At 40.1% G+C, this 26,579-nt stretch overlaps 1 protein-coding gene across 1 annotated transcript; it reads right to left on the reverse strand.

The window, feature by feature from the left end:
- si:ch73-281f12.4 (RA_Radil_like and Myo5p-like_CBD_Rasip1 domain-containing protein) lies at window positions 1-26,567 on the reverse strand. Its single transcript, XM_026355099.1, has 16 exons — window positions 25,951-26,567; window positions 24,400-24,738; window positions 23,793-24,028; window positions 21,955-22,280; window positions 18,269-18,961; window positions 18,120-18,157; window positions 17,323-17,492; window positions 17,124-17,236; window positions 12,051-12,270; window positions 11,703-11,875; window positions 8,000-8,144; window positions 7,176-7,357; window positions 6,681-7,059; window positions 3,000-3,115; window positions 2,384-2,523; window positions 1-2,286 (listed from the first exon to the last, which is right to left on the reverse strand). The coding sequence occupies exons 1-16, from the start codon at window positions 26,076-26,078 to the stop codon at window positions 2,190-2,192; spliced, it is 3,495 nt and encodes a 1,164-aa protein (XP_026210884.1). The 5' UTR covers window positions 26,079-26,567; the 3' UTR covers window positions 1-2,189.
- Between the last annotated feature and the right edge of the window lie 12 nt (window positions 26,568-26,579).

Raw genomic sequence — 26,579 nt, forward strand, 5'->3', positions numbered from 1 at the left:
TTGTACCTTGTATCTCCCTAGTAAGTCGCTTTGGATAAAAGCGCTTTAATGTAAATGTAGGTTCAAAAATACTGCGCAATATAAATATTACAAAAGTCAATACTTTTTGTGTTTCAAAATACTTAACTTTAACACTGTTTACATTTGAGATGAAAACACAGATGACAGCTGCAGCAGTTTGTTGTTCTACATCATTAAACATGAACAAAAATATATCTACTGATGTTTTTCATATACGCTTAAAAAAGTGTCTCAGCTCTACATGTTTTATGGTGTGGAGCAAACTATTGACAGTAAGGCTGTAAAAGAATAGTTTGACATTATGAAAGATTTGCTTATTTGTTTCAGTGGCCAAGAGTGAAAAATATACCCTCACATATCTGAGTGCTAAATATAAAGCTACTGTACAACCAGCAGTTGGTTAGCTTAGCATAAAGACTGGAACCAGAGGGAAACAGCTAGCCTGGCTCTGTCCATAGGTAACAAAATCTGCCTACCACTGCTCACTGATCAAAGTTAGACATAAAGGAAATGTGGAATCCTGAAACTTCCCTGTGGATTAAGAGCAATATGTATGTTGTTTAATTTTTACATAACCCAAAGTGTAAAAACAACAACATGTAACATTGCAAAACAAAGTTTTTATCCTTTAACTTCTGTTGAAATGCAGAGAACATTATGGCAGTGCTTTATCTTCCACGTCTGATACTAAGAACAGAGAGATAATAATCTCTGGTGCCTAGAAGGAGCCATGTTGTTTACTGTAATGCTCAGTGTTGAGTTTGTTTATTTATTCACAGATGAATTTGCATCTGGTCCATCGTTTTTAATGGAACAATGAAAGAAATTGGACCATTTAAAGGGACACTACACCCTAGGTTTCCACCTGGCAGTTATAACTCAAGTATTTGAAATATAAATATGCAACGTGAACAGTTCAGCACTGCGATGGAAGAGCAGGAGAGGTGATGGGAGGAGTAACATCTCAGCCCAACACAAACACATCGACAGGATGAGAAATGTCAGGAAGTCGTGGAAGGCTCCTGTTGATAATTTAACAAGGCAGAAAAGGGAAAGAAAAATTACTTGCTAATGGCAATTTTTGAATCAACTTACAACCAAAAACGTACTATTAGCTTCCTCCATGACCATCATTATAGTCTTTACCACATACGTAATACACTCCAAATCAGGTCTGTCTCAATAAGATCTGGGGGGGTCCAGAGGATTTGGCTAAACAAAACCTTTAAACTGTAAATTTAAACAGGGGTGTAGTGCCCTTTACGTCCCAGTGATTGTTTATTTTATTATACACTAATTTATGAAAATACTAGAACTTTTCAGTTCTTCATTTATGCTAAGTTTTATGTTTGTCTTCATACACAGTCCCTAAACACAAGCCACAGTGTTATGTTAGCTTAGCATTATGAAACTGGTAGTTGCTTTTTAACAAAACCAACTTATGCTGTTCTTTCCAAGAAAGATTGTTTTGAAATAAATGTATGGACCTGTGAAACAAAGCGTTACCACATTCAGTTTTAGATCCACCTTCAGAATTCTTCTTTAAACCTCCCAGTGGTGGACATTTTGTAACCCTGATGCCTGACGTAGATATATTTTTGCTCTCGTGTAAAAAACAAGATGTCCTGATTTCCTAACCTAAACCAAACTAGGTAAGATGTAATAAACTGTTTCACAGTTTTAAGAATAGCCATAAAAGTAATAAAATAATTTCAAAATAATTCTAGTAGATGCCAGAGATGAATGATTCTGCAGCAGACCAGTGATGCTCCTCTGGCAGAATAGTGTTTTCTCAGACATACAAGCAGACGTTTCGCGACTGCAAATTGCAACAGGCGGCTATTTTCCTCACCACCAAACCCTCACTCACGGTTTATGAATACAGAACAGAAACCAACAGTTTGTTTATAGGCCAGAAAGAAGCTGGGGCAGCAAACTGAGCCTTTCAAAACCTGTCTTTGCAATCCGCCTGGGAGCAAAATGCCCCCAGTCTGTTTGGTATGAGCATACTGAGTCAGTCTTGCTGCTTTGGTTGATTGTCTCGATGCTGTCTACACTTTGAACAGTTCTGTCCTGTGAGATACAGTGACTTTGAATGCCACAGGAAGGATGAGCCTCACGTCTTCCTGTATTCCCACTTGCAGTTGATTGTCCTTTTTTTTGTCCATTCAGCACTTTGTTGAGCCCTTATTGCCTGTTTTGGAGTCTATCTTGGCAACCAGCAGTCTGAGAAAGTCTCCTGATGAACGAATCAGTTCTCGCCCACTGAAGTGAAAACACAGAGACACATCAACAAACAGTGAACACACAGTGATAGGTGAGGAGGTCAGACTGATTTAATGTAGTCCTGTGTAATACTTACATGCTGTACTCCATACCGACCAGGCTGATGCCATTAACAGCCAGTATACGGTCGCCTGTTCTCAGTTTCTGACACTGAGCAGCAGGAGAGTCAGGAACCACTGACTTCACATAAATCCCGCTCATTCTCAGTGGGGTTTTCTATATGAAGATAAAACAAAATAACAGATGATCGTCCACTTTGGAGGCATCAAAGAGTCATAGCTTTCATTTTAGCCATGGGTGTAGTATGATTCTAGGAATGACTGTGGCTTGGTCAAGCACTTTGGTAAAATATTCAACAACTGCTGGTGGATCGCCATTAAATGTAGTTCATACGCTCATGTTACCCTCAGGTAAAACTGCAATAACCTACTCTGCAAAACTCCTCGTCAGCCAGTTAACATGTGGCTAGCTGTGTAGCTGGGTGCTTTCAGTCTGTTATTCTTCTGTTCTATTCTGCCAGATTAAATTGTGTGAGAACTTAACAGTCCTGCTTTGTAGCTGTTGATCACAAACAAGCCAGTTAAGATTTGGTCTTCAGCTACTTGTAACTGTAACTCTAAAAATTAAGTGTTGCAGAATGGAAAAGACTGAGTGGACATGTGCTGGACAATGCCAGGAGAAAATTGTCGTACCATTCCGTCTACGAGGGCCAGTCCGAGACCATGAGGTCCTTTTTGGAGCTCCACTGTGAACACTTCCCCTCTGTCTTCATCCACATTTTCTGACGTCCTCTCAGGACATCCACCAGCTAAAAAACAACAACAACATAAAGAAAAAACACAAAGAAGAGCACATGCTCATGTTAAAACAAACCAGTTTCACAGGAGATCAAAGCTTCCAAGCCTTGTTTTACCTTATTCACATCTCATTGTGCCTCCTTCATGATTGTTCATAAGAGCCACTAGATTGAGTAGAGTTGTGAATGAAAACTGTACCATAATAGATCACCAGCACATCCAGACCAAAATGTAAATTTTTACTAAATGAAATGTTCAAAAATCAGTGTCCAGGTTTCAGTGGTTAGTTTAAGTCACGATAGTGATGGATTCACCTACTCACTCTGGAGCCCGCAGGCATTTCACTTTATTTAGAACCAAATAAAGACTGGTTCTATTGGTTCTGTGGGGAGCTACAGCTCCCTACAGCTTTATTGGGAACAAATTAAGAAATTCTTAAAAGTAAAGATTTGAAGCTTTTTGTTGCCATCTATTATGTAGTAGCAAATGCAATCTATTTGATATTTGACAACTGTTGTTCACATAAACCAGAGCACATTTAAATATTTCATCACTAGCAGTTTGAAATATCAGTTATTAATCAATATAGTTGTAATAAGTCAATGAAAATCGTCTTTTGTGGCTGTAACAGGGACTCCCTGTTTAACTCTGTCTCATCGGCCTGTCATAAAGACAATGCAGCAACAGTAGCAATTCCAAAAAAAGCTGTTCCCACCCATGCAGTTCCCCTCCTCCTCCCCCAGGCTCCCTCTGCTTTTTCCCCACATGCAGTCCGTCTGCCCCCCACGCAGGACCTGCCCCGAACAATGCCATCCCCGATTAAGATTCCATGCACCAACCCAACTGTAAATTCCCATGACGGATCGGCCACTGCTCTTTTCTCTCCTGACATCACCACCTCCCTGTAATTCTTGGGGCAAGATTAAAGGATTACCAAACTTTAAAAATAACATTAGCTGTTAGCCACAACCACAGAGGTAGATACAGTTGAGGTTGAGGTACAGCTCAGCATGGAAACAGTTTGTTTCCACAACTTTCCTTTTAATAATTTTATGATATTAACACGATTCTTGCTTCATTTTAGTCACATAATGTTAAAATGGATGTCTGTAAACTTAGACTAACTCTTAAAACAATGAATAAATCAAATGCAGTTGGGATATTTCTGTATTTCTAAAACACATGCTCAATTTTCTGTAAAAATGTAACCCTCTCAAATTTACCTGCTACAAATTTAGTATTTAATATTAGTATATTAGTTTATATAATAAATAAAGTGCTGGGAAAATGAAAAAGTCAATAGCCCTAGTTTCAAAGTGTGTGTAAACCTGTCTTTAAGTGACAAGTTAATGAAACTGAAGTATTCCCATTCTCTATATTTTTTTAATATAAAAAATAATATATGAATATAAAACATATTGTAGTTCACACATTTTTATAATTATACAGATGAGAAGAGAGTAGTGGGGAATACTGGATACAAACCAGAAAGTGGAAACAAGTAAAGAAAGCTGTTTTGTTTCAGTAGTTTAACTTCCTTCATCATGCTTAGTTTTACCATTTTCTGACATTTCACAGACAAAACTATTAACTGACAAACTCATAAAATAAAACGACTTCAGGTATTCATACAGAGATAGAAGCAGATGGTTTGGTTTCAGTGTAATCCTCAAACCATTTAAGCAAATTACTTTTATTAAAGGCACTAAGAGAGAAACCACAAAGCAACAATTAGCCAATGAGAGTAAAGACATCTGATTAAGATCAAGAAAATCCTTCAGCTTAAACCCTCTCTGTAATCACACACAACAACACCAGGGGGTCTGTCAGCGAACGCAGTAGCAGTGGTTGAACCTCTTACATTCAAACACAATCACGTGTGACGAAAAGTGTTTTTGAAGGTTTGATCCAGATCTGAGGGCTTTCAGAAAGCATCTAGACCAACCAGGCTTGTTACATTACTGCACGGTCCTCTCCTCTGAAACCACCAACCATTGATGCAGATCATCTTCTTTCTATTCTCTTCTATTTCTTGAGTAACTATTATTATTTTGTCTATAACATGCTGTCAAATAGTAAGTAATGCCTGTTAAAATTTCCAAAAAGCCTAAAGCTCAAGCTAGGTGTGTCTTATTTTGTCAAAACTTAAAGATCAATGAAGAAGAAAGATAAATGAAAAAGATTCAGTATCTAAAGATATTAAGACTGTTTCCATCTAGTTTGGCAAACCGTTTGCACAAGTAGCTAATTTAGTCTGCTAATCTGATGTGGCTACCAAGTTAGGGCCTGGATTTAATTAGGGCTAATCTTACATTTTTTAAATGAGGTATAACCTGTTATTTTAGTATTTTCTCATAGTTAGCCCCTATATATGGAGGGTGGGAGAAAGAGCTTGAGGAGATAGTGCCCACTGTCCTGTTGTTGGAAACACCCCAGAGGTTCACACATGAGTCAGAAACTGTTCTGAAGTGGAAAATTGTGCACATTAGCTAAAGTATCATTTTAGTGTATTTTACTTCAAAACTGAAAAGGTCAACTCCCAGTGACTCCTACTGATGACTTCATGGCGGAGGCCTCCAAAAACAATAGAGGAGGGAGAGGAAACACTCTTTCCCTTTCGACAGTGAACCCACCCTGCACAGCCTTCCCCTTGAAATTCCTGACCCCAAGAGTCAGTAGAAGACGAAGGGAGGGGGCGCTCCATTTCTTTTATGTTTGGGCACCTTTATGTGGGCCTGGAAAAAAATGCAGCAGGCCCACAAGGTCAAGTCACTAAATAGTTTTCTTAATAACTTAAGTCAGTCAGAGGCACCAAATGAGGTTTTGGGAGGAAGGAGCGCTGGTGACCTCATTCCAGACGTTATTAACGTGACAAGGTTTGAGCTGACACAGCTTGTATTCTCTGTGACCAGCTGTGTGTGATTTGAATGAACCCTGCTGTATAGAGGTCTTTTCACATTCAGTCATCGTGTGTGGTGGAAGCGTGGCAGTGTTTAATTGTGTCTAAATATAATATTTTCATATTAGTGGTTCAGCTAACCTTTAATCATCTGGGAAGCCATATGACTGAATACTGCTGAATTGTATACACTAGGGCTTCGTTTCATTAGCAATAATTCTAGCAGTGTGGCCCTAATAATGACTATTTCAGTTTGTCAGTCACCTCAGCTATCTTACCTCTTTGGTTTAGACTGTAAATACAAATCTATAGGTACTAGAAATCCCTTCATTTTACTTGACCAGAACTTTGATTTATGACAATATAGCTGCAAAACCAATGACACTCCCATAAACCTTCAGCTCCACTTTGTGTTTAGTACCAATTAGCAAATGTTAGTGTTCTAACACACTAATGCTAAGTTGTTGAACGTTGTAAACATTACAACTGCTAAATCATGCTGACATGCTAAAGTTAGCAATTAGCTCAAATCACACGTAAAAACACATTTTCACACTGCAGACTCTTAGTTCTTAAATCATTAATTTAAGGAAACAGTGATGAGCACTCATCAGAGTTATGTGGAGCTGTTATCTACTTTGTGGTGTTTACTTGATAGTTAAAGTGACTTTCTTTACCTTTCTTTTGCTGGCGGGCACCCTCCTGCAGGTCAGCCTCCAGCTCAGCCAGCTCCATACCCTGGGGGGTGTTGGGAGGTGTGAGAAGGCAGGAAGGGTCCAGGGCCAGGCTCTTGTGGTAACCCATGTCAGCCTGTCCTGGAATGGTGTTCTGTAGCTCCAGATTCTTCAGCTTCTGGGTCAGAACTGCTTCACAGCTACTCAGGTCACCAGGAGATCCCCGGGCCTGTGTAGGCTCTTGAGGGGAGGAACAGTCCACTTCTGCCTCAGAGGAGGGACAGGTAACATCCTCAAAGACCTCCTGATGTTCTGGGTCCTCTAAAACTCTGATAGAAGGTGAGGTCGCAGACTGGCTGTCTGTGGTTGTCCCATTGAGAGCCTGAGTGTGGGGGAATATAAATTCAATCAATGGCAGATGTCGAAACATAAAAATGTCTTATTTCATGACTGGCTTCTCGTTATGTTGTTGAGCTCTGTGGTCAGAAAGCTTGTTACCTGTTCTTCCACATCAGGCTCGGTTTGAATTTCACTGCGGGGGAGCTGGTGAATGAACTCCTGCAGACGACTGAGTTGTTCAAACAGAGCTTGCTCTCCAATGGGTTTACCGAGCTCCAGGTGAAATGTGCTGCTGGGCAGGATGAGTGGCGGGTGGTTGTCAAAGTTCTCCAGGATGTCAGCTGCAGACAGAAGACAGAAAGTACCTGCATGTTATGACCCGCATCCTGCATGTTATGACCCGCAGTAATGAACCTTACCTTTGTTATAATTTTGTGATTAACACAAGGAGACATGTAGATTTATTGGCTTAAGATTTAATGACGACAGAAATGCATTATTTAATTATGTCAGACCTCTGAGCAGAGATCAGAGCTTGTTTTGCATTAAGTTATTATACTATCAAGCGTGAACATTTGAGCCACACAATTCATGGCTGAAAGAGGGAAAGAGCCTGGTTCCAGCAGTTTACAGTAAACAAGGTGGTTTTGAAGGAGGGGACAGCTGTGTCAAAATCCATGTTTAATCTATATACTTTTTGTAGTATGTACTGGTAAAAATATCCTGCACCTTCACTTTAAGACAGATACTGCACGTCATACAAACTATACTAAGGACTCAATAACAGTTTATTTATTTTCTATAGAATATATTATACTTTACAAATCGACGCAAGTTAGATAAAGAATTTCATTTTTTAGACCAAGATGTCAAACATGTCAGGATTCCAGCTTCTTAAAAAGGAGGACCATACAGTAATTGTGTCAGCTCTCAAACTGTTTTATTTTAGTTTTGTTTCTTTTAGTTTTGTTTCTTTCACTCACCTGTCCTGACAGCATCCATAGCATCATCTTGTGTTGGGGTCCATCCAGTGGGACAGGCTTTACCAGAGCTGTATTCTCTAAGCATGTGGTGAAGCTGGGCAGGGTTCAAGGCTGCAAACTCTGTCCTGAGAGAGGTCCAAGATGCCTGGGAGATATAAAACAACAAAGAGCACACATAACATTGAGAAACACGAGGAAAACTAATTTTAAAGCCCTTCAAGAACTTAAAATGCAGGATTGTAAAAAAGCCCCTTTGTAGTCACAATAAGAATAACAGGCTGGGAGAAACAAGCATTTTCCCAATCATGCTTGTCCCTATATAAGGAAACAGGATCCTTTCTACTCTCTCATTTGCATTCAAACCATTTTAAACCATTTATATGATCTAGTAAATAGTTTTCATCCCTGTCACCAGAGGGCCAGATGTGGTAACAAAACTTCTTGGGAAAATATTTCCCCGGTAAACACAAGTTGTCTCAAGTCACTGCAGCTTGTATTCAAAGCCATATTTTTTGTGTTTATTCTGTTCTCCAATCAGAGGTGAATGCTGGATTTTATTTAGGTATAATTAACCTTTTTATCCTTGCTCTGTACAGCATACAAATGTAAACCCTTCATTATCCCTCTGCTCAATTTGCTGTGCAATACGACTTTTTGATGATGTCACAGAAACTCTCTCTCTCTCTCTCTCTGTCTCTCAAACACACTTGATAATATCCGATTTTTTGATGACTGCCAAAAGTAGCTCAAGGAAACAGGTGAATCACTATCCAGTGACATTCAAGACAGACATTACACAGTTCACTGAATGTGTTTCCAGTTGAACTGGAAGTAGGGATTTGCCCAGACATGCTGGGGCCACAAAAGAAAACATATGTTGCAGAGTCCCTGCCCTTCTTTAATAACACAGATGCCACACTCAGCTTAACTTTAAATGCCGATTGTAAACCGAAACTTAAAAATGTAGTTTGGCAGCTAAAATAACTCCTCAGATGTTGTCTTGTCCATTACTGTTGGCAGAACAAGCAACACCACATCCCCATGGTGTAATTTATTACTGTGCCACAGAGCTGCTTCAGTTTTTAAAAGACCAGTAAACTCCAGATGGCAAACTAGAAATCTGCCGAGGGTGTGTGCCCTGTTGCTGCAGCCACAGAGTGACCTCATACGAGGGCAGGGATACAAAAAAACACCAGCTTCCTAGCGACCATCCAACCCTGTGCACTGATGAGACAGAACCTTCAACAGCTGTGTTGTGGGTGGATTGATGCTGCGTGGAGAGATGTTGACGACTGTGAGTCATACGGTGAAAACAGGTGTTAACTTTAGAACGTAAAGCTGGGTCTCAGACTTTACCCATATCACTTGGAGAGAGACCTGGTGGAGTAGGTACTGTAGATCCCACAGACACCGAGCAGCATCACTTCAGCTTTAAAGTAGATTTGTGGTTAGCTCAAATTGCTTATGTAAATTTTCATCTATCATTAATTCTGAAAGTAATGAATAAGAGGTTTTATGTTGGTTATTTCAAATAGTGTGTAATAAATAACATTTGAGTTGTGTAGATGAAAGGGTGCTGGAGCTCATGTGACAGGACTGTGGGATTATTATCAAAGTATCGATTATCAAAGCTTTTCAAATACGTTTACGGATGAAGCTGTACTTAATATAAACCAACCAAATTCATCTGTAACAAATGAAAGCGTGTTTTGTCCTTAACCGATGTCTATTTGGTTTACATTTTACAATGATCCCTCACGGTGTTGTGTGTCCTACATCGTCATACTGTTTCAATAAATACTCCACATTAGTGAAACCCGAGAAGTAAAGCTCTCACTGCAACTCACTTGTAAAATGGAGTAAGAATTATAGGCAAGCTTTGATCTGAAGTGCTTATGCCAGGGTAATACTTTTTATAAGATACATGGCTGTGTGTGTGGTTATATAGTATACAGACTGTGTAAAGGGCCTTTTCAATAACAGACTTTCTATTTATAGTATAAGCTAAATATTTAACATCATCTTTCCAAGCACCAGGGATCAGGAAAAGGTCTATTGTTTTAATGGTTTGCATCAATCTCGTTTAACCTTTGTTCTCCATGTGTCATGGCTGGATAGTTTTATGTGTTTCTGTTCATACCTGACTGTTCAATAACCAGCCAAGTGGGAGCTCCGCTTCCTTCTATAGTACCAAGTGTAAACAAGATTTGAATGGGTAACTAAGAAAGGAAGGATTAAGTGTTATGTTGGCAAGTTACTGCTGCACAGTAAAGATTAAAAGGCAAAAGCAAATATAAACTTTCCGTACTGATACATATTGGTACAGTAATGATACAGTCATTCCTGAACATACACTGAAATGTGGGGTATAAAAGGTTTTTAAAATTCCTTTGCTCTAATGTCTTTCAACATTAAATGACAACTGAGCTCTTAGCCACTGAGAATAAACAGGATTTAAACTGATAATGAATTACTAACATACACGGGCTAACAGGATATACTCAGGTCATTTGATTTTAAATTAGATACATGACGGCCAAACCTTTACTGGCACCATGACATCATGATCTGTAGTGTGTTTACCTAATGTTCCTGAAGGTTATTTCCTCATATTTGGCCAATGCGCAGTGTACCAAAAATACTGAAGTCCATCTGTTCTCTACTGTAACCATAAACCAGTAACAAGTTGTACACATATTTGTCAGGTTTTATTAGTCACATTATCACAATCAGTGTGTTTAAATGCTCAAGTGACCAGGTTACAGTCGCTATCTCGAGAAAGCTGATTTTTTAACAGGAAACCTGGTTACCGTAATAGGGGGTACGGGATACGAGAAACCTGTTTAGCAGAGGTAGATTTCTCCTGGAGAACTTTGAATACTAATAATTCCATGTAAACGTGTAACTGGATTTCGCAAGAGTGATGTGCATAACAAAGGCTGTCGACACTCACCACAAGTATCAGCTGAGAAGTGCGGCTAAATGAAAGCAGAGATCATTACACTGCACGATGCAACCTCGTTTTTAAAATCAAGTAAACCCGGAATTAAAATAAAACTGAAACCAACACAAATTGCCATAGATGTCTAATTAACTACGTTTCACCACGTATTTCTTTAATTAAGACAGTTTGCGCTGTGGCTGTTTCTGTTAGTGTCTCTCTCACAGAGCTGTCAGTCACCACCCCCGTTGCGCGTATCAATAAAAAACATTTTTAAAAAGAAAAAGAAAAGAACAGCGATCAGGAAGCAGTCTTTTGTTCTCCATACAGTTAAAATCTGTGAACCATGCTTCCAAAATCAGCCGAGGGCAGAGGACAGAGGAGAAATCAGATTACTCTTTTGCTGCATATATATACTCAGACTTTTAGTAACCAGGTTTTTTGAGTGCATGTAGACCCCTTCCCCGAAAGTCTGAGAGACCTGCTTCTTCTCAGTAACCTAGTTAATGGCAACAATAGGATCCTGTAGAAAAGAGGGTTGCTTTCTACTACAGCAAAAAGGGTGAGAGGAAGTTCAGATTTCCCACAGATTGAATGTTTTGCACCTAATAGATTAGAGACAGATTAGATTAGAACATATGTAACTAATGTAATGGCCTCTTAAAGACAATGAGAACATTCAGGCTCACGCAAACCTGACTCTCGAGGCTACACCCCCCTGCAGTAAGACAAACAGGAAAGGAGAAACGGATGTCCTCTGACCTGCAGGAGGGTTTCTTTGGGTGTGGCCAGCAGATTGACAGCAGCAGAAAGCTTCTGGAAAAACTCAGTGGCCAAATCCCCCAGACCAACACTCTGGATCCAGTCCATCAGCAGGTCCAGGTTGGCGCGGATCTGAACTCCTCGAGACCACTGGTAGAACCCAGCAACAGATCCTGAACAATGAATTAGCCTTAGATGAGTCTTAAATTAGAGAACTGTAAAGAACTGAGGTGATAGGTTTAAAGTTTCAAGTTTAAAGACAAAATCGATCTAAGATACAGTGCAGACATTGTTACTGTAATTATAAATGACTTTCACAGGTTTCCCGATATGACATGATAAACTTACCTCTCTCCATAAGTGCATTGAACAGTGACGCATTGATGAAGAAGAACAGGTACGCACAGAGCTGTAATGAGATGTCTGGGTGTACCCGGAAAGCAGTAAGAAGCATCAACGCCTCCTTCAGCACCTCGAGGATGCCACCGAGTCCATCAGGCACTCGCAGCTGACCGCTCTCAGAGAACGGGTTCCCATCCAGCAGACCAGGAAGAGCTGAATACATACTCTGCAGAGAGAGATGAGGGTAGTTCATGTCTGACCTGCAAAAATGTCCATATTATGGAGCAAAATATACCCTCCTCTATCATCACCACTGCTAATGCTCTATGGGAATCAAGCTGCGTCACTCTGTGTTGCCAGAAGCACATTAATTACAAATTGTTATAAATATTGATTTTCGATTTCCCTTTGCCTTAACATTATGTGTGATGGATAAAATGCAGAGTAGGGATGTTGTTGAACATAGGCAGTAATGTTCTTTTTCGCCTTGACTTGTCTGGTGCTGCTATGTACAGAGCATAATGATGTAATGACTCAAAATGAGGAAGGCACTCATAGAGTGTAAAGGAAACAGGAAAGCCTGTGTTTTGCAACTGCAACAAGGGCAGTTCCGTAAAAATAACTAATGCTATACTGCAATTATTATGTAGCCCATGAGTTCCAAGACAAGCATTTAAACTAGGATTAAAACAACAAACATACAGAGAATTAAAATAAAACATCCTGACACCTTTATATTAACAGCAATAAAGCCCTTCACATCCTTAAGATATTACAATAAACAAGAATGGCATAAACCTTAGCATTGGTGAAGCAATCAGTTTTGCAGGTGTTTTTCTCTGTTCTGTATTCCTATTATAAAGTTTTTTAAAATATCATGCACCATGTTGCAGCAACAAATGCATGACAAGTGCATGACTCTTGCTCAAAATGTCAAGGTCTAGTTTTCTTTATATGACCACTCATTCCAATTATTTTATATTCATTTCTAGGAAGCTGTATCGGATGAAGTTGTATGTGTGGTCATCTCAAAAAAGATGAGATGAGACGTGTGACTGAGACACATTGGGTTTCACTGACATAAACTGTATTTACAACAACAAGACAGCTCTGCAAACACTGCACAAGCTGTTAGCAAGCTGTTTTATGCCACCTGTTAATCAGTTCTTACACAGATCAGCCTGTCACCACACATTCACCTTCTGACACAGTTATGCCATTGTGTTATTTGCATGAAATCACGCACATACACGATGAGTAAGATAATGACCTCAGACAAACTTAAATGGGCCGTAAAATCTGTAACCTTGCATGCCTGAAGGAACAGGTCAACTGATAGTTAGTCAGTATACAATGAGGCTCAGCAGAAATAGAGGTGATGATCAGCACTCGTGGCATTAAACTGAAGCAACACAGCATACGTTTTGTTTTTATGCAAAGAAAGACTGTAAAAAGCTTTAAAAATACACTGTCCTACACTTCTTCTACTACCAATTTGAGAACAGTACACAACTCAACACAACTCATTTTGCAGGCTCTGGTTATATCTTGTATGGACTACTGCAATGTCTTACTGACGGTGTTACCAGCTGCACCATCAAACCCCTCCAGATGATCCAAAATGAAGCAGCACGTCTCATTTTTTAAACAACCAAAAAAAAAAAAAAAAAAAAAATGTTAAGCTAGTTTTCAGATCTCTTCACTGGCTTCCTGTAGCTGCCCACATCAGGTTCAAAGCTCTGACCCTTGCCTACAAAGTATTAACTCCACAGCACCAGCCTACCTGAACTCCCTCATACAGGTCTACAATCGCTCCTACCCACTGTGCTCTGCAAGTGAACAATGTCTTGTGGTTCCCTCACCTCAAAAGATCCCAGGCAAAACTATTCAGCTCAGTGGTTCCACGATTGGTGGAGCGACCACCCCACCTCTCCACTCAGCCTCACTCTCAATTTTGAAAACTGCACTCTTCTGCAATTTTTCTGCACTTAAATCTGTCTTTTTTCTGCACTTAAAACCTTAAAAAAAAGTTAGATAAAAGTAAATGTAAATGTAAGATATCAGATGCAATAGTGCTATTTAAAACATATTCTGATTTAGTCATCTTCTTTAGTGAAGAAAAAGAAGAAGTAATGATGTCTCTACAATACCAACATTCAGTCATACTTCACAGGAAATTAACAGCAAGAGCCATGTCTTCTCCTCCCTTCCTGTTGGGTGTTTTTCTCATGACAGTCTGTCGAGAAACATGCTAATGCTCATACAGGCTAATCTTTTTAAAATTTCTCTAACTAAAAAACAGTTACCACCAAACATATACAGTTATTTATTAATAATCGAGATGGAGCTGGAGTTGAGTGACAAATGCCTCTGAAGAAGCCACATAAAAGAAACGATTTAACTAATTTTATTAAAGGCTATTTACTGTACAGTAAAATGTCTCTTTGTATGTATAGGATGTTTTGCAGCTCATGCAATGAAAATATGTCTGAATATTCAAAAGAACAGCACAGCCTGTTCCTGCTTCCTTCCCTTCCTTCCTCAAGTGTAGGGTGCTGGAGCTTCAACGGAGTCTGCTGTTAGGTATCTGTGCTTGGACGTTGGCTGAATTCTACACGAACCAGCTTTTAATGAGGCACTTTAAAAAGTGAAGGTCACATAAATCTAGTCTGGGAGTGTCTGCACAGCTGTAACACAGAAGAGTTGAGTGTGTATTCATGGACATTAGCAAATGTAGCCACACACTAGGATGCACTTCCAGACTTTAAAAAAGGTTAATATTATAGCATGTCTTCATATTAAAGGGTGGCCAACGTTTTGAAGACCTTACCATAGTATAAATTATATCTGCATCATAGATTAGTTACACTTGATGATTTTTATATTTTTCCTCTTCTGCTTTTGTGCCCTTTGGTGTAACCTCAAGGCTCCATTCTAGGTCCCCTTGTATTTTCATTATTTGTGCCTGCATTGAGGTCTGTTGCTATGCTGCCAACACACAAGTAAAGTTTCCTTGAAAACAGGTGGACATATTCTTTTAAGTTTTCCTGGGGATGTGAAATGCTCTCTGGCTAAAAATTAGCTCCATTTCTCTACCAATTCTTCTATGTTTGTGAAAGAAAAAAACTAAAATTAAGATAAGCAGAAAATAACTTTTCATGTTCTCTGTTGCTAACCTTTTATTTGCAGATTGACTGTACATGTGGGAAATGGATTAGACTTAGACTTTATTAATGTAGATTAATGAACTTCAGTAATTATAGGTCAGACAGAGGAGTTCAAGGTGGAGGTGGGACTACACCAAGGATCAGCTTTGAGTCCCTTCTTGTTTGCTATGTTGATGGACAGGCTGACAGATGAGGTCAGACAGGAATCTCCCTGGACAATGATGTTTGCGGATGACATTGTGATTTGCAGTGAGAGTAGAGAGCAGGTAGAGGAACAGCTAGAGAGGTGGAGGTTTGCTCTGGAAAGAAGAGGCATGAAGGTCAGTCGTAGTAAGACAGAATACATGTGTCTGAACGAGAGGGATCAAGGTAGAAGCGTCAGGTTACAGGGAGCTGAGGTGAAGAAGGTGCAGGAGTTTAAGTACTTGGGGTCAACAGTTCATTGTGATGGGGAGTGTGGAAAAGAGGTGAAGAGGCGAGTGCAGGCAGGTTGGAGCGGGTGGAGGAAAGTGTCAGGAGTGTTGTGTGACAGAAGAGTGTCAGCAACACTCAAAGGAAAGGTGTACAAGACAGTGGTGAGACCAGCTCTGCTCTATGGGTTAGAGACGGTAGCAGTGAGAAAGAGACAAGAGGCTGAGATGGAGGTAGCAGAGATGAAGATGTTGAGGTTCTCCTTAGGAGTGACCAGGTTAGACAGAATAAGGAACGAGTACATCAGAGGGACGGCTCACGTTGCATGTGTTAGCAACAAAGTCAGAGAGGCCAGACTGATGTTTTGGACATGTTCAGAGGAGGGATAGTGAGTATATTGGTAGAAGGATGTTGGAGATGGAGCTGCCAGGCAGGAGGGCAAGAGGACGACCAAGGAGGAGATATATGGATGTTATAACAGAGGACATGAGGTTGGCTAGTGTTAGGGTAGAAGATGTTCATGATAGAGTGAGGTGGAAAAGGATGATTCGCTGTTGTGACCCCTGATGGGAAAAGCCGAAAGAGAAGAAGAATGAACTTCAGTAATTTAATAGATACCACTAATAACTTTTGCCTTCTTGTCAAACAACATCAGTTGATCAGTTAAGATCTGAATCTTTGAGTAGCATTTATTCGTTATTTGAATTAAATTTGATAACAAATTCAGATTTGATGAGTGGAACTGGTACTGAATTGAAATTAGACAACAGCCTACCAAAACCCAATCCTCCACTGACAATAGTCTGCAGATCATCTTATGTGCTTTTACCACTGCATATCTTAGCTATGTCTGTGGGAGTCAGTGTTCCCTGTCTCATCTGCAGCTGGTTCAAAATGCAGTTGTAAGACTCCTTACTAGTACCAGGAAGTACTAGATCATTTCATCCCCTGTACTGCCCTCCTGTACTGGTTTCTAAAAAAAATAAATTTAAATTCATTTAATTATTCTTTTATATCTCTTATCTCCTCAGGACATTTTTATTTCATGTTTCTGGTCAGAATCTAAAGCTGATGGAGCTTAGTTCTAATTGTGGTTCTCAGATTATGGATGCTCTGTAAAGAAGTGTAGTGTCATTATCAGGTGCGGTCACTGCACCTTTAGATAATGGTTGTGTGGCTCTCCCTACACTTCCTAATAATTGCTGATGCTCTTGATCCAGCTCACAACTTCATGAAGTCTGAATCTTATTTCTTACTTGTTCAGTCAATACCTCACTATGTGGAGCCACACAGCATTAGGGCTTAGGACAGAAAAAGCTGTGGTGTTCATTTTTTTTTTAATTAACTTTCTAATGCCATTAGACTTAATTGGAAATCACTGGTCGAAATAATTTTGTAGTCATGGTCACAGGTAAAATGACTTTTTGTTGTTTGTAGTCAGGCTCTACCTTGGCAACTGTATTTTCATAAATACTGTGTGTAATACTATGTTGCAGCCAACCTTTGTTAGATAGTAGACAGACTGCTGGAATGTAAACATGATCACTTCCTCCAGGACTGTCATGGCTTCCTCACAGGCTGCCCGAGTAGAAGACATCTCAGAGTCCAACAGATCTGACAAAACAAACAAGTCTTGATAAGACATACATAAACACTGCATAAATGGCTGTGAATAGGACAGCCATAATAATAATAAGCACCTTCGTCGTCCTGGTCCTGTCTCCAGGGCAGCAAATGAGGGACTTCATGCTGGATAAAGTGCAGCAGTTCGATGGAGTTGGACATCCACAACACCAGTGGCTGCAGACCTGGGATCAACTCCTCCATGCTGAGCAGCTGAAGATGATCAGGCTGCCCGTCACTGGAGCTCCTGATTTAAAAGCACAACAATGAGAAAATGTAATTGATGCTCTGTAGTAATAGTCTAGTAATACTCTTCAGCCCTGATATTCTGTTGCACCACCAAACAAACTGTGAAGACACAGTCTGAAAAACTAAGTTTTATTTTTCAGTTTTGCAGGCTTCTCTGTGAATAGGTGTGTACAGTACTGTAACTTAAAAATTAATTAAAACATTTTTAGAGATTAAATGTCTACATGACATTTGATATTTACACTGTCTTATGACCACTGGTACTGAAGTTGACACAATGGACTATGTGAGAGCTTGTTTTCCTGTGATAACTTTGCTGAAGCAGACAAAATATAATCCAGTGACAATTACGATAAGGCAAGTAGCACTGTGCTCATGAGAACACACTCAGCTGCTTTGGGTTTCTTGGGAAGGAGAGTGTGGGAGATCTTCTGTTTACACAACCTGTATTTAAGACATCTCTTTGTTTTGATGGTGTATGTAGTAGTAAATCAGGACTCTTAACATTTCTTTTATTCAGACAGTAAGACTTAGTGTCAGGCATCATAAATCATCTCAGGCAGCAGCTGGTCTTTGTCATGAACTTGTGGAATACTCTCAAAACTCCTGTGGTTTGTCTACTTACGTTTCTGGCTGGATTGCTGCAAGCTCCTTTGTCTTCTCCTGAAAGAATGAACGCACACTGTAAAAAAATGTCAATTCCATGCATTTGCCAACTGGTTCAAAGGCTCAATTGTCAGATGGCAGAAAGAAAGAGCAGAGTTTCAACCTTACCCACATAACAAGCTGGATCTGACTGGCTATTCTTAACAGCAGTTGTCTGAAGTGTGTTAGTTCGAACGTGGAGGCTGAGTGCTGAATGCAGAGGCTCAGCAGGAAAGCAGGTGTCAGTTTTGGTTCATGCCCACTGGGATCCAACATCTTCAAAATCTCCTGTAAGACTCTTTCCTCCTGCTCCAGCTCATAATTTAGCAAAGCCACTGTGCCTTCCAAGTCTCTCCAATGACATGGTGCAGGCTTCCTCTTGAGTCTTTTCTTAGCAATAGAAGAGCCACATGATAAACAAGAGGATGATGCTTTTGTGTCTGAGTTTGGGCAGAGTCTAGTCATCCACGGAGGAGTCTGGAGAGATCCTGATGTGGTGGGATCCTTAAACATGAACAGGTAGTGTTTCCCCAAACCCACTAAGTCCCCTGGGTTCAATTGGACTTCGTCTTTAAGGAGAAAACCATTTCTGGTCACAGGACCACCATGGAGGGGCTTCAGCATTGTCTGTGTCTTTTTGTGTTCCACTGTGGATGTTTGATTGTTAGAGTCCAGCCGCCTGACACAGCAGTGTTGTGGTAACACATCAGGAGCAAAAAGAAGAATGTCGACCTTCAATCTCTCCTCATCCTCTCCATTACAGTGCTCTTTGCAGCACCCAAGGATGGTGGTGGTCCCGCTCAACAAGTAAATGACAAAATCCTGCAAAAACAAAAATAATATAACATGATATTACTGTTACTATTTTCCTTTACATTGTGTTTTATTTAATTTGATGCTTCATTTTAGGGCTGTAAGTAAAGTAGTATTATTTTCATTATCAATAAATCTAATGATTATTGATAATGATTATAACTATCAAACACATATCAAAAAATATAAATGTCATATGTCCAATGTCAAATGTCAAATACAATATCCTAGTGATGTCATTAAATGCTTTGAATAATACATTTTGACACTTAAATAACAATTTAAACAACTGATCTGATAATCACAATTTAGTAACAAGTAACATTTTGTTTTGTCAAATCAAAGGATAAACAATGATAAATAAAAAAAAGCATCCAGTTATCAATGAATTGAAACAATGAAATGTCATTTGCCTGGAAAAAAGTTTTAACAATATGATAAACCTATATGATGGCTGATTCATTTCTTGTAAATTTCTCATCTACTGAGTCACATCTTCTAGATTCCAGTGTGTAGGGTGAGATTGATTTTCTTGTGTAACACTTTGGAAAGGAACCAGCAGTGTGCGTGTGAACAGCAGCAGGATCAGCTGATGTAAGCACAGCCTACACTGGCAGCATGAGACGAGACAGGAATGGAAGGGCTTATAAGTAAGACATCAGTGATGTCCATGACCACAGGGTCATCACACTAAGACTATTAGTCAGGCGATGACACCACTGGCCTGAGAGGCCTGGGGCTAGCAATGTAACAGCAAGGTAGCTTTTTCTTTGTGTGTTATCTCTATATATATATAAACAGTAAATAGGCTGGGTGACCTCTTGAAATCAGATATTGGTTGCTACTTACTGTATGCAAACGTTCAGATTATAGACTTAGTGTTGACTATATTACACATACACAGTACTTGGTAACAAGTAACTTAACACAGTCCGAGCTGTATCCAGAAATCAACCTACCCACCTGTGCAGGTGACACAAATCTTTCTCTGCACTTAAAACCTTAGAAAAAAATCAATCTTGTACCTATACCCCATGAAACTGAAACAGATGCACATGCCTCTTGACCTCTTTTCCTCACTCTCAATTGTTCTGAACCATTGACCCTAAGTACTTAAAGTCCTGCACCTTCTTACCTCTGCTCTTTGTAACCTCACCTTTCCACTTGGTTCCCTCTCACTCATACACATGTATTCTGTCTTGCTTCAGCTAATCTTCATTCCTCTGCTTTCTAAAGCACACCTCCACCTCTATAGATTTTCCTCCACCTGCTCCCTGCTCTTGCCACAGATCACAATGACATCTGGGAACATAATAGTCCATGGAGATTCCTGTCTAACTTCATCTGTCAGCCTGTCCATCACCAGAGCATGAATGTTGATGACTCTAAACTTGTAACTTGTGCAATTAAGTTGGTCAGTGATAACACTGAAAATCTTTGTGCTTTCATCAGAGAAATAAATATTCATTAAAATTCATAAATTGTTTTGTGGCATTTTAGAAAATGTTTCAACTTATCTGAGGTTTGTTGTTAGTGGCGGTGTTACATAATTAGAAACAACTCTTAATAAAAAGCAGTGCAGTACATCACCAACCTCAGTAATCACAATATATGTTTAATTTGTTTTAGGGTCTCCCAATATAACAGATGTTAGTGCAACTTATATGCCACAGACGTGCCATGTTTCTTTGCTTTCGTTTTGCGTTGACCTGTTGTTGCAGACTAAGATTAGGCTTGCTGTGGTATAGTATCCTGCACAGTCAGCAATCCCCATAAACAACACTGTGGAAAAAACACAGCTTCCTGTTTCTGGGAATGGGCTGGGCTAAAACCACAGCCTGACTCTCTGGTTTCTCTGTGAAAAGCTGTGAGCTTGTGTAAACAAGTGATTGAACTTCATCACACAGAGGCATGTTGATGTGTTGGGAAGTGTTGGAAATTAGACTTTTTTTCAAATGAGGCATCATTTAAAACCCTGATATACAGACACAGCATGCCAGTTCAGGTGTCCCCTTTCCCAGAGAGTGTGTTTATACACAGCACTCTGAGAATAGCTCCTGTGTAGTTTATCTTCCCCTACAGTGTGTCTTTAATCAGGGCTATCTCCTTGTTTTAAGCGAGGAGGTTGAGTAGGTTCATCAAACAGAGTCAGTTCTGTTTCCCTCTGAACATAAATAGGACTACAGAATCACCTCTGTAGTCCACTTCACAGTCTCTGGTCTGTTACAACACAGGTCACCTCTCACTCTGGGATTTTCTCCTTGAGATTCTTAACTTAAGATGTTTCTCTCGTGCACCTGTTGGCCCACTGCTGTCTCTATAAGCCTGTATTTGCTGTAAGGAGTACTGAAGTACTTGGAATGAATCAAAGTTGATGTCTGCAGTCCTTCCTCTTCTAGTTTTCCAACCATATAGTGAATGTATTAACATGCAATCAACAGTAATTATTAGGGTTAAAGAATTTTTTAGTGAACAGTAATAGTACTTCCTCAAGTCACTGTCAAATATACAACGCTGTTGTTCTAATGGTGCTGTAGATATTGTAGAAGATTGATATGGACCTCTTACAAATGCCTTTGTAAATATCAAGCTGATACAGCAGGTTGTTCAATCTTAGCCCTCGAGGGCCATTGTCCTGCTTGTTTTCTAACCGTTCCTGCACTTATAGTTTCTGATTTGCTGATCCAGGTCATCAGTGGATATTAGGGCAAGGAAATTTGGAAAACAAGCAGGACATGTGCTAATAGTTCAGTTCTACGCAACTATTCATGATCAGGGGGTTATCTGACAAAATCAACATAAAGACAAGTATAAACAGTCAGAGAAAATGGTTCACATTACTGGCCCTGACCATCACTGTGCCCTAATTTGCAAACTGTCGCCTTTTCACACTAAAACCAACTCAGCATTTTAACTTGTTCAGGACTGTAATTACACCAGTTTGAAAATGCTGCGTTATCACAATGACAACAAGTAACTGAACACTTCCCTTCGTCTCTCACCTGCCTATGGTTGTAGCCTTGCAGCAAGAGAAAGTATGGGAAGTCAAAGGGTGGGTGAATGGAGTACTGGGTGGTGTTGTCGTCACTGCTCTCAGTCTCCTCCTTCTCCATGCCAATTCGCAGCACCTCCTTGTCAGCCTCTGCCTCTGGATCCTCTCTGAGCACACTCTGTTGAGCCCGACTGGCCTTCTCCATCGCAGACAGATCCATCTCACTTAAGCTCCTCCAGATCCCAAGTCCATCCACATCCTCACTGCTGCCATCCACAAACAAAGAAGTGACTCTGGAGCGGCCCTTCTGCAGCTTGCGAGCCTGTGCATTGATGCCTGCATTGACAAGAAAACAGTGTGTAATAGCTCTGTCCTTACTGAATTATAAATCTATTCTATAAGTGACTATTTGTAACACGGTGAATTCTGTTCAGTGTTCAAGTCTTGCCCTTAAGTTTGATGTGACATCATTTTTAAATCAGTGTAACCTACACTCTCTGAGGATTTAATTATTACAAAGATCAATGGCATACTTACATCTAAAGCAACCAGCTCAGAATTTTAGAAAACAAAAACCTACTTAATAAATCCAGAACTTGAAACATCATATTTTCATGCTGATCTCAGTATTTAAATGAACCAGTGTTTGTGCATCCCCTGGTGCATGTTAAACTGTGCATTAAAGGTGTAGACAAAATACAAAATAGGATTACTGAGATTAAATTTTAAAACACAACTAGCTAATTGCATAAACAAAACATAAAATTCCCCCTTAAATCTCTCAGGCTAACAATATTTAGTTCAACATTAGGCTTCACAGCACTGGCACTGACTCAAATGAAACATAATCAGAGGAAAGAGAGGAAATGTGCAGGCAAAGTGAGATGTGGCCACCTCTATCTGATACCAACAGCTGCTCTGTCAGCCTGATGTAACACAAACACCATTCAGCTCATTTGGAGCCATTAAGCACAGTGGAATGTCCACAGGGCCCAGCTTTACACCCGGCGCTCTGCCGCTCATATCAGCTGTGGAAATGGGTGTTATCCACATTGTTCAGCACAACTGTGACAGACTCACAGGGAGGTAATGGGCAGTTTACCCCAGTCACAGAGAGAAGGAAGAGAGTGGATTGTACAGGGCTTTTGAATCTTTTGAAGCTGCAGTAACTGGTTGGTTGACACCATCAACTGCCCACTATCATGTCTTTAATCTTGCTTTATTTGACCAACAGAGGAAATTATTCAATGTAACCTCTTGTACAATAAAGAAATGCTTCAACCTTTGACATTTGAGAGGCACAAAAATTACTAATCAAATCTAAATCTAATTTATCAAAATTGAGTAATTGTTGCAGTTCTAAATAAAAGTCAGCCTTATGCACACGAGAACCTTAGTAATCTTGTGCCTAGGTCAATAGAGCTGCACAGTTCCTAGCCTACAGCAGGTGAGCAGTGAAAGAAAAATAACACAGCAGTCAGTGGTAGCTACAGGCCCAGTGGGAAGAGCTGTTCAGTGCCTTGATGTTTCATGGACCATGATGGGCCTTTGCAATAAAACAAAGATAAGAGTGGGGCCGATGTGACCTCTTCTATCCTTCACTGCAGCTTTTGTTTCCCCCTGACCTCTCTCACACGCCTGCCATCTTCCCTGTTCTAGCTGGTGATAAGCTGGACAATGAAGGCTGTAGGCCTGCAGTAAGAGACAAGGATAAAGCCTCCCCCATGCCACCAAAACAGAGACTGAGTGACTGATTTCCCAGGCGTGAGAATATTAGGGTTAGAGTAGTATCCTTGCCAATAAAATGATCACATGAGTGCTGTTAAAGACGATAACTGGTGTGTATACCTGCTGTAATTTTGTCTCCGTCTTTTAAACTTTGCTCCTCAATGTTTGCTCTCAGCTGGATTTCGAAACGTCTGGAGAAGCCTTCTTTGGGTTTCCACAGTGATTGCAGCATGAGAGGTTTCTCGTTATCTCCAACAACACGAAAACATTCCCTCTTCCACTCGTTATCAGCGCCTGTCTGGCCAATCACATCGCAGAGCACATAGTCACTGGGATCTTCTTTCTCCAGGCAGTACCTGAGCAACAAAAGCAGAAAATCAGTCAGGAGGATTATGAGGGACTAACAGCTGATACCCACAGTGGGTCTACTCTTCTTATACTTTCTCCATATTTGAGGTGCCTAAAAGATTATCATCGGCTTTGTTGATTCTCTGAATTCTAACTTTAGCTCCATAAGGTGAATTCAATTTGTCTAAAACTATTATTACTACTATTATTTATATATTTTTTTTATCATTATTTTAGGTACATATGCATGTGCATATCTGTTAATGTTATGTTTGAGTTAAGATAAAACTCAGGCTATAAAATGTAGTCTTGCTGACATGTTTAAACACCCTCTCACCTGTAGAATATAACAAACACACACTTCACGTAAACCCCTCACCTATCTAAGGCCTCCTTCACCAGTTCCTTAGCACTGGATTGTGTGGTAGCCAGTACACTCTTGTAGTTCGTCCCCTGACAAATGTCACTGCCAAAGATCTTCAGGATGCCAGGGACGGACATTTGACTGGACAACTCTGCTGGGTCATCTGCAGTTTGGAGGTCTCCTGCCAGGCTTCCACTGCCCAATGCTTGTCCCCGGCGTTCACTGTCCCGCAGGTTGGGGCTGTAGTTGAAAACATTTGAAAGCCTGTTGTTGTGGCGGCGGATTTTGCTCTTGGCAGGCTGCCGGACACCCACGCTCTCTGTGGAGCGTACAGTGTTGTCCGACTTGTTGGACCTGAGGGAAAACAGAGGAGAAAATAATGTCTCCTGGCACTGTAAGTTGTAAAGCTTAGAGTAAATGTCCACAGCAAAACATTAAACTATCCTACATGTGCCGTCATACTCTTTAAATACATAATCAACTGTCACATGAATAACATAATGCTATTTCAAACTGCAGTAAGGTTTAATCTGCTAAAGATCTTCTTGAATAACCAATTATCATTTGGTAACACGTTAGTAATCAGTAATGTCATTAAATGTCCTGTGTTTCCCAACCATCAGTACAAAACCCAAACATTTTCAGTTTATTCAAATATAAGACAGGAAATGTAATTTCCCCCATTCAAGAACTTTGAACCATCTGGCATTTTGAGTTTATCCCACCACCCAGCCATCCATCACTCGAACCATATATCCATTATCTTAACCGCTTTTCCTGTAGCAGGGTTGCTGGAGCCAATCCCAGCTGTCGTTGGGACAGAGGCTAGATATAGATATACTCTGGACAGGTCGCCAATCTATCACAGGTTTGACATACAGACACAAACAAGAACAGACAAGCATTCACACTCACATTCACACATATGAGCAATCTGGAGGCACCAATTAACCTTAAGGTGCATGTCTCTGAACTGTGGGAGGAAACAGGAGCACCCTGAGGAAAGCCAGGCAGGCAGTGCGTACAGAAAAATAACTTGTACTTGTAATCAATTAATAAAGACACATTTAAGTAGTAATTCTATTTTAGGTATCTTTTTAAATCACTAATTAGTGGATGCTAGTATTTAAACTATGGCTGCAACTACTGTTACTTTTACAGTGGATTAATCTGATGATTTTCGTATTGATAAATAGATGAATTTCCGAACTTGAACTGAAAATGCATTATGTATGTATGTATGTATTATAGCTCAGATTGATGTAATTAAAGTGTTTTAGTCCACCAATAAAACAGATTCAATTTATCGTCATACGTACATAATAACAGTATCACTATAGATATATCTGTAAAGATATTTAACAGCTAGCTAAGTAAAAATACTCTACAATATTTGGCTGTTGTGAAGTTGGAATACAAAGTAACATACATATAAATATCTGAAAAAGTACAGATCTTGATTAAATTAACTGAATTAAATGAAATCGTGTGCGATCTTGTTTATATTGTGCACATAAATAAAAATAAATAAGTTGGTAGAAATAAGGATGAACCACAAACACTTACTGGACAGATCCATTGCTGGGTTTCCTCCCCAGTTTAGCCAGTCGCTTCTTGGGAGAGCGGATGAGTAAACCTACTGGGAAGTTGAGGGTCTGCTTATTTGCATGACCGCTTCTCTCCTCTGAAATCATCGTTGTTTTTAACTCAACACTTAACAAACACAACAAAACACTTTCGAGTGACCAGGTAGAAATCGCATTGTCCGCCGCTAGCTCCTGTAGCAGCTAACGGTCAGGTCAACGTTAGGTGATGAAAAACGATGATGATAAAAGACACGGTCTTCAGCGTCCACACAGAAAAAATAAAAACCCTTGAGAAGTCACAAAGGCGTAATTAGTCCAACTTTGTGTTGGTATCCATTAGAGAAAAGTTGAGAAGAGTCTCTTTAAAGTTAGCTTGAGACGAACCAACTCACAGGACCGTTAACATTCCCACGCAGGGAAAATCAAAACAAGTTTAAACTTCCAACGTGGTGTCCTCAAACATATAGTTCACACCCAAAGAAGAACAGCAAGGCGGAGACGCATTGTGACACCACCACCGGCGCACTTGTGGCTGTAAACCATTGCGAAGCGGCTCGACACACGGTCCGGTCCATGACAAGAGCAGCGAGCCCGGCGCCTCCGACAGCG

This window comes from Anabas testudineus, chromosome 8 (assembly GCF_900324465.2).
Source record: "Anabas testudineus chromosome 8, fAnaTes1.2, whole genome shotgun sequence".
Lineage (NCBI taxonomy): Eukaryota > Metazoa > Chordata > Actinopteri > Anabantiformes > Anabantidae > Anabas > Anabas testudineus.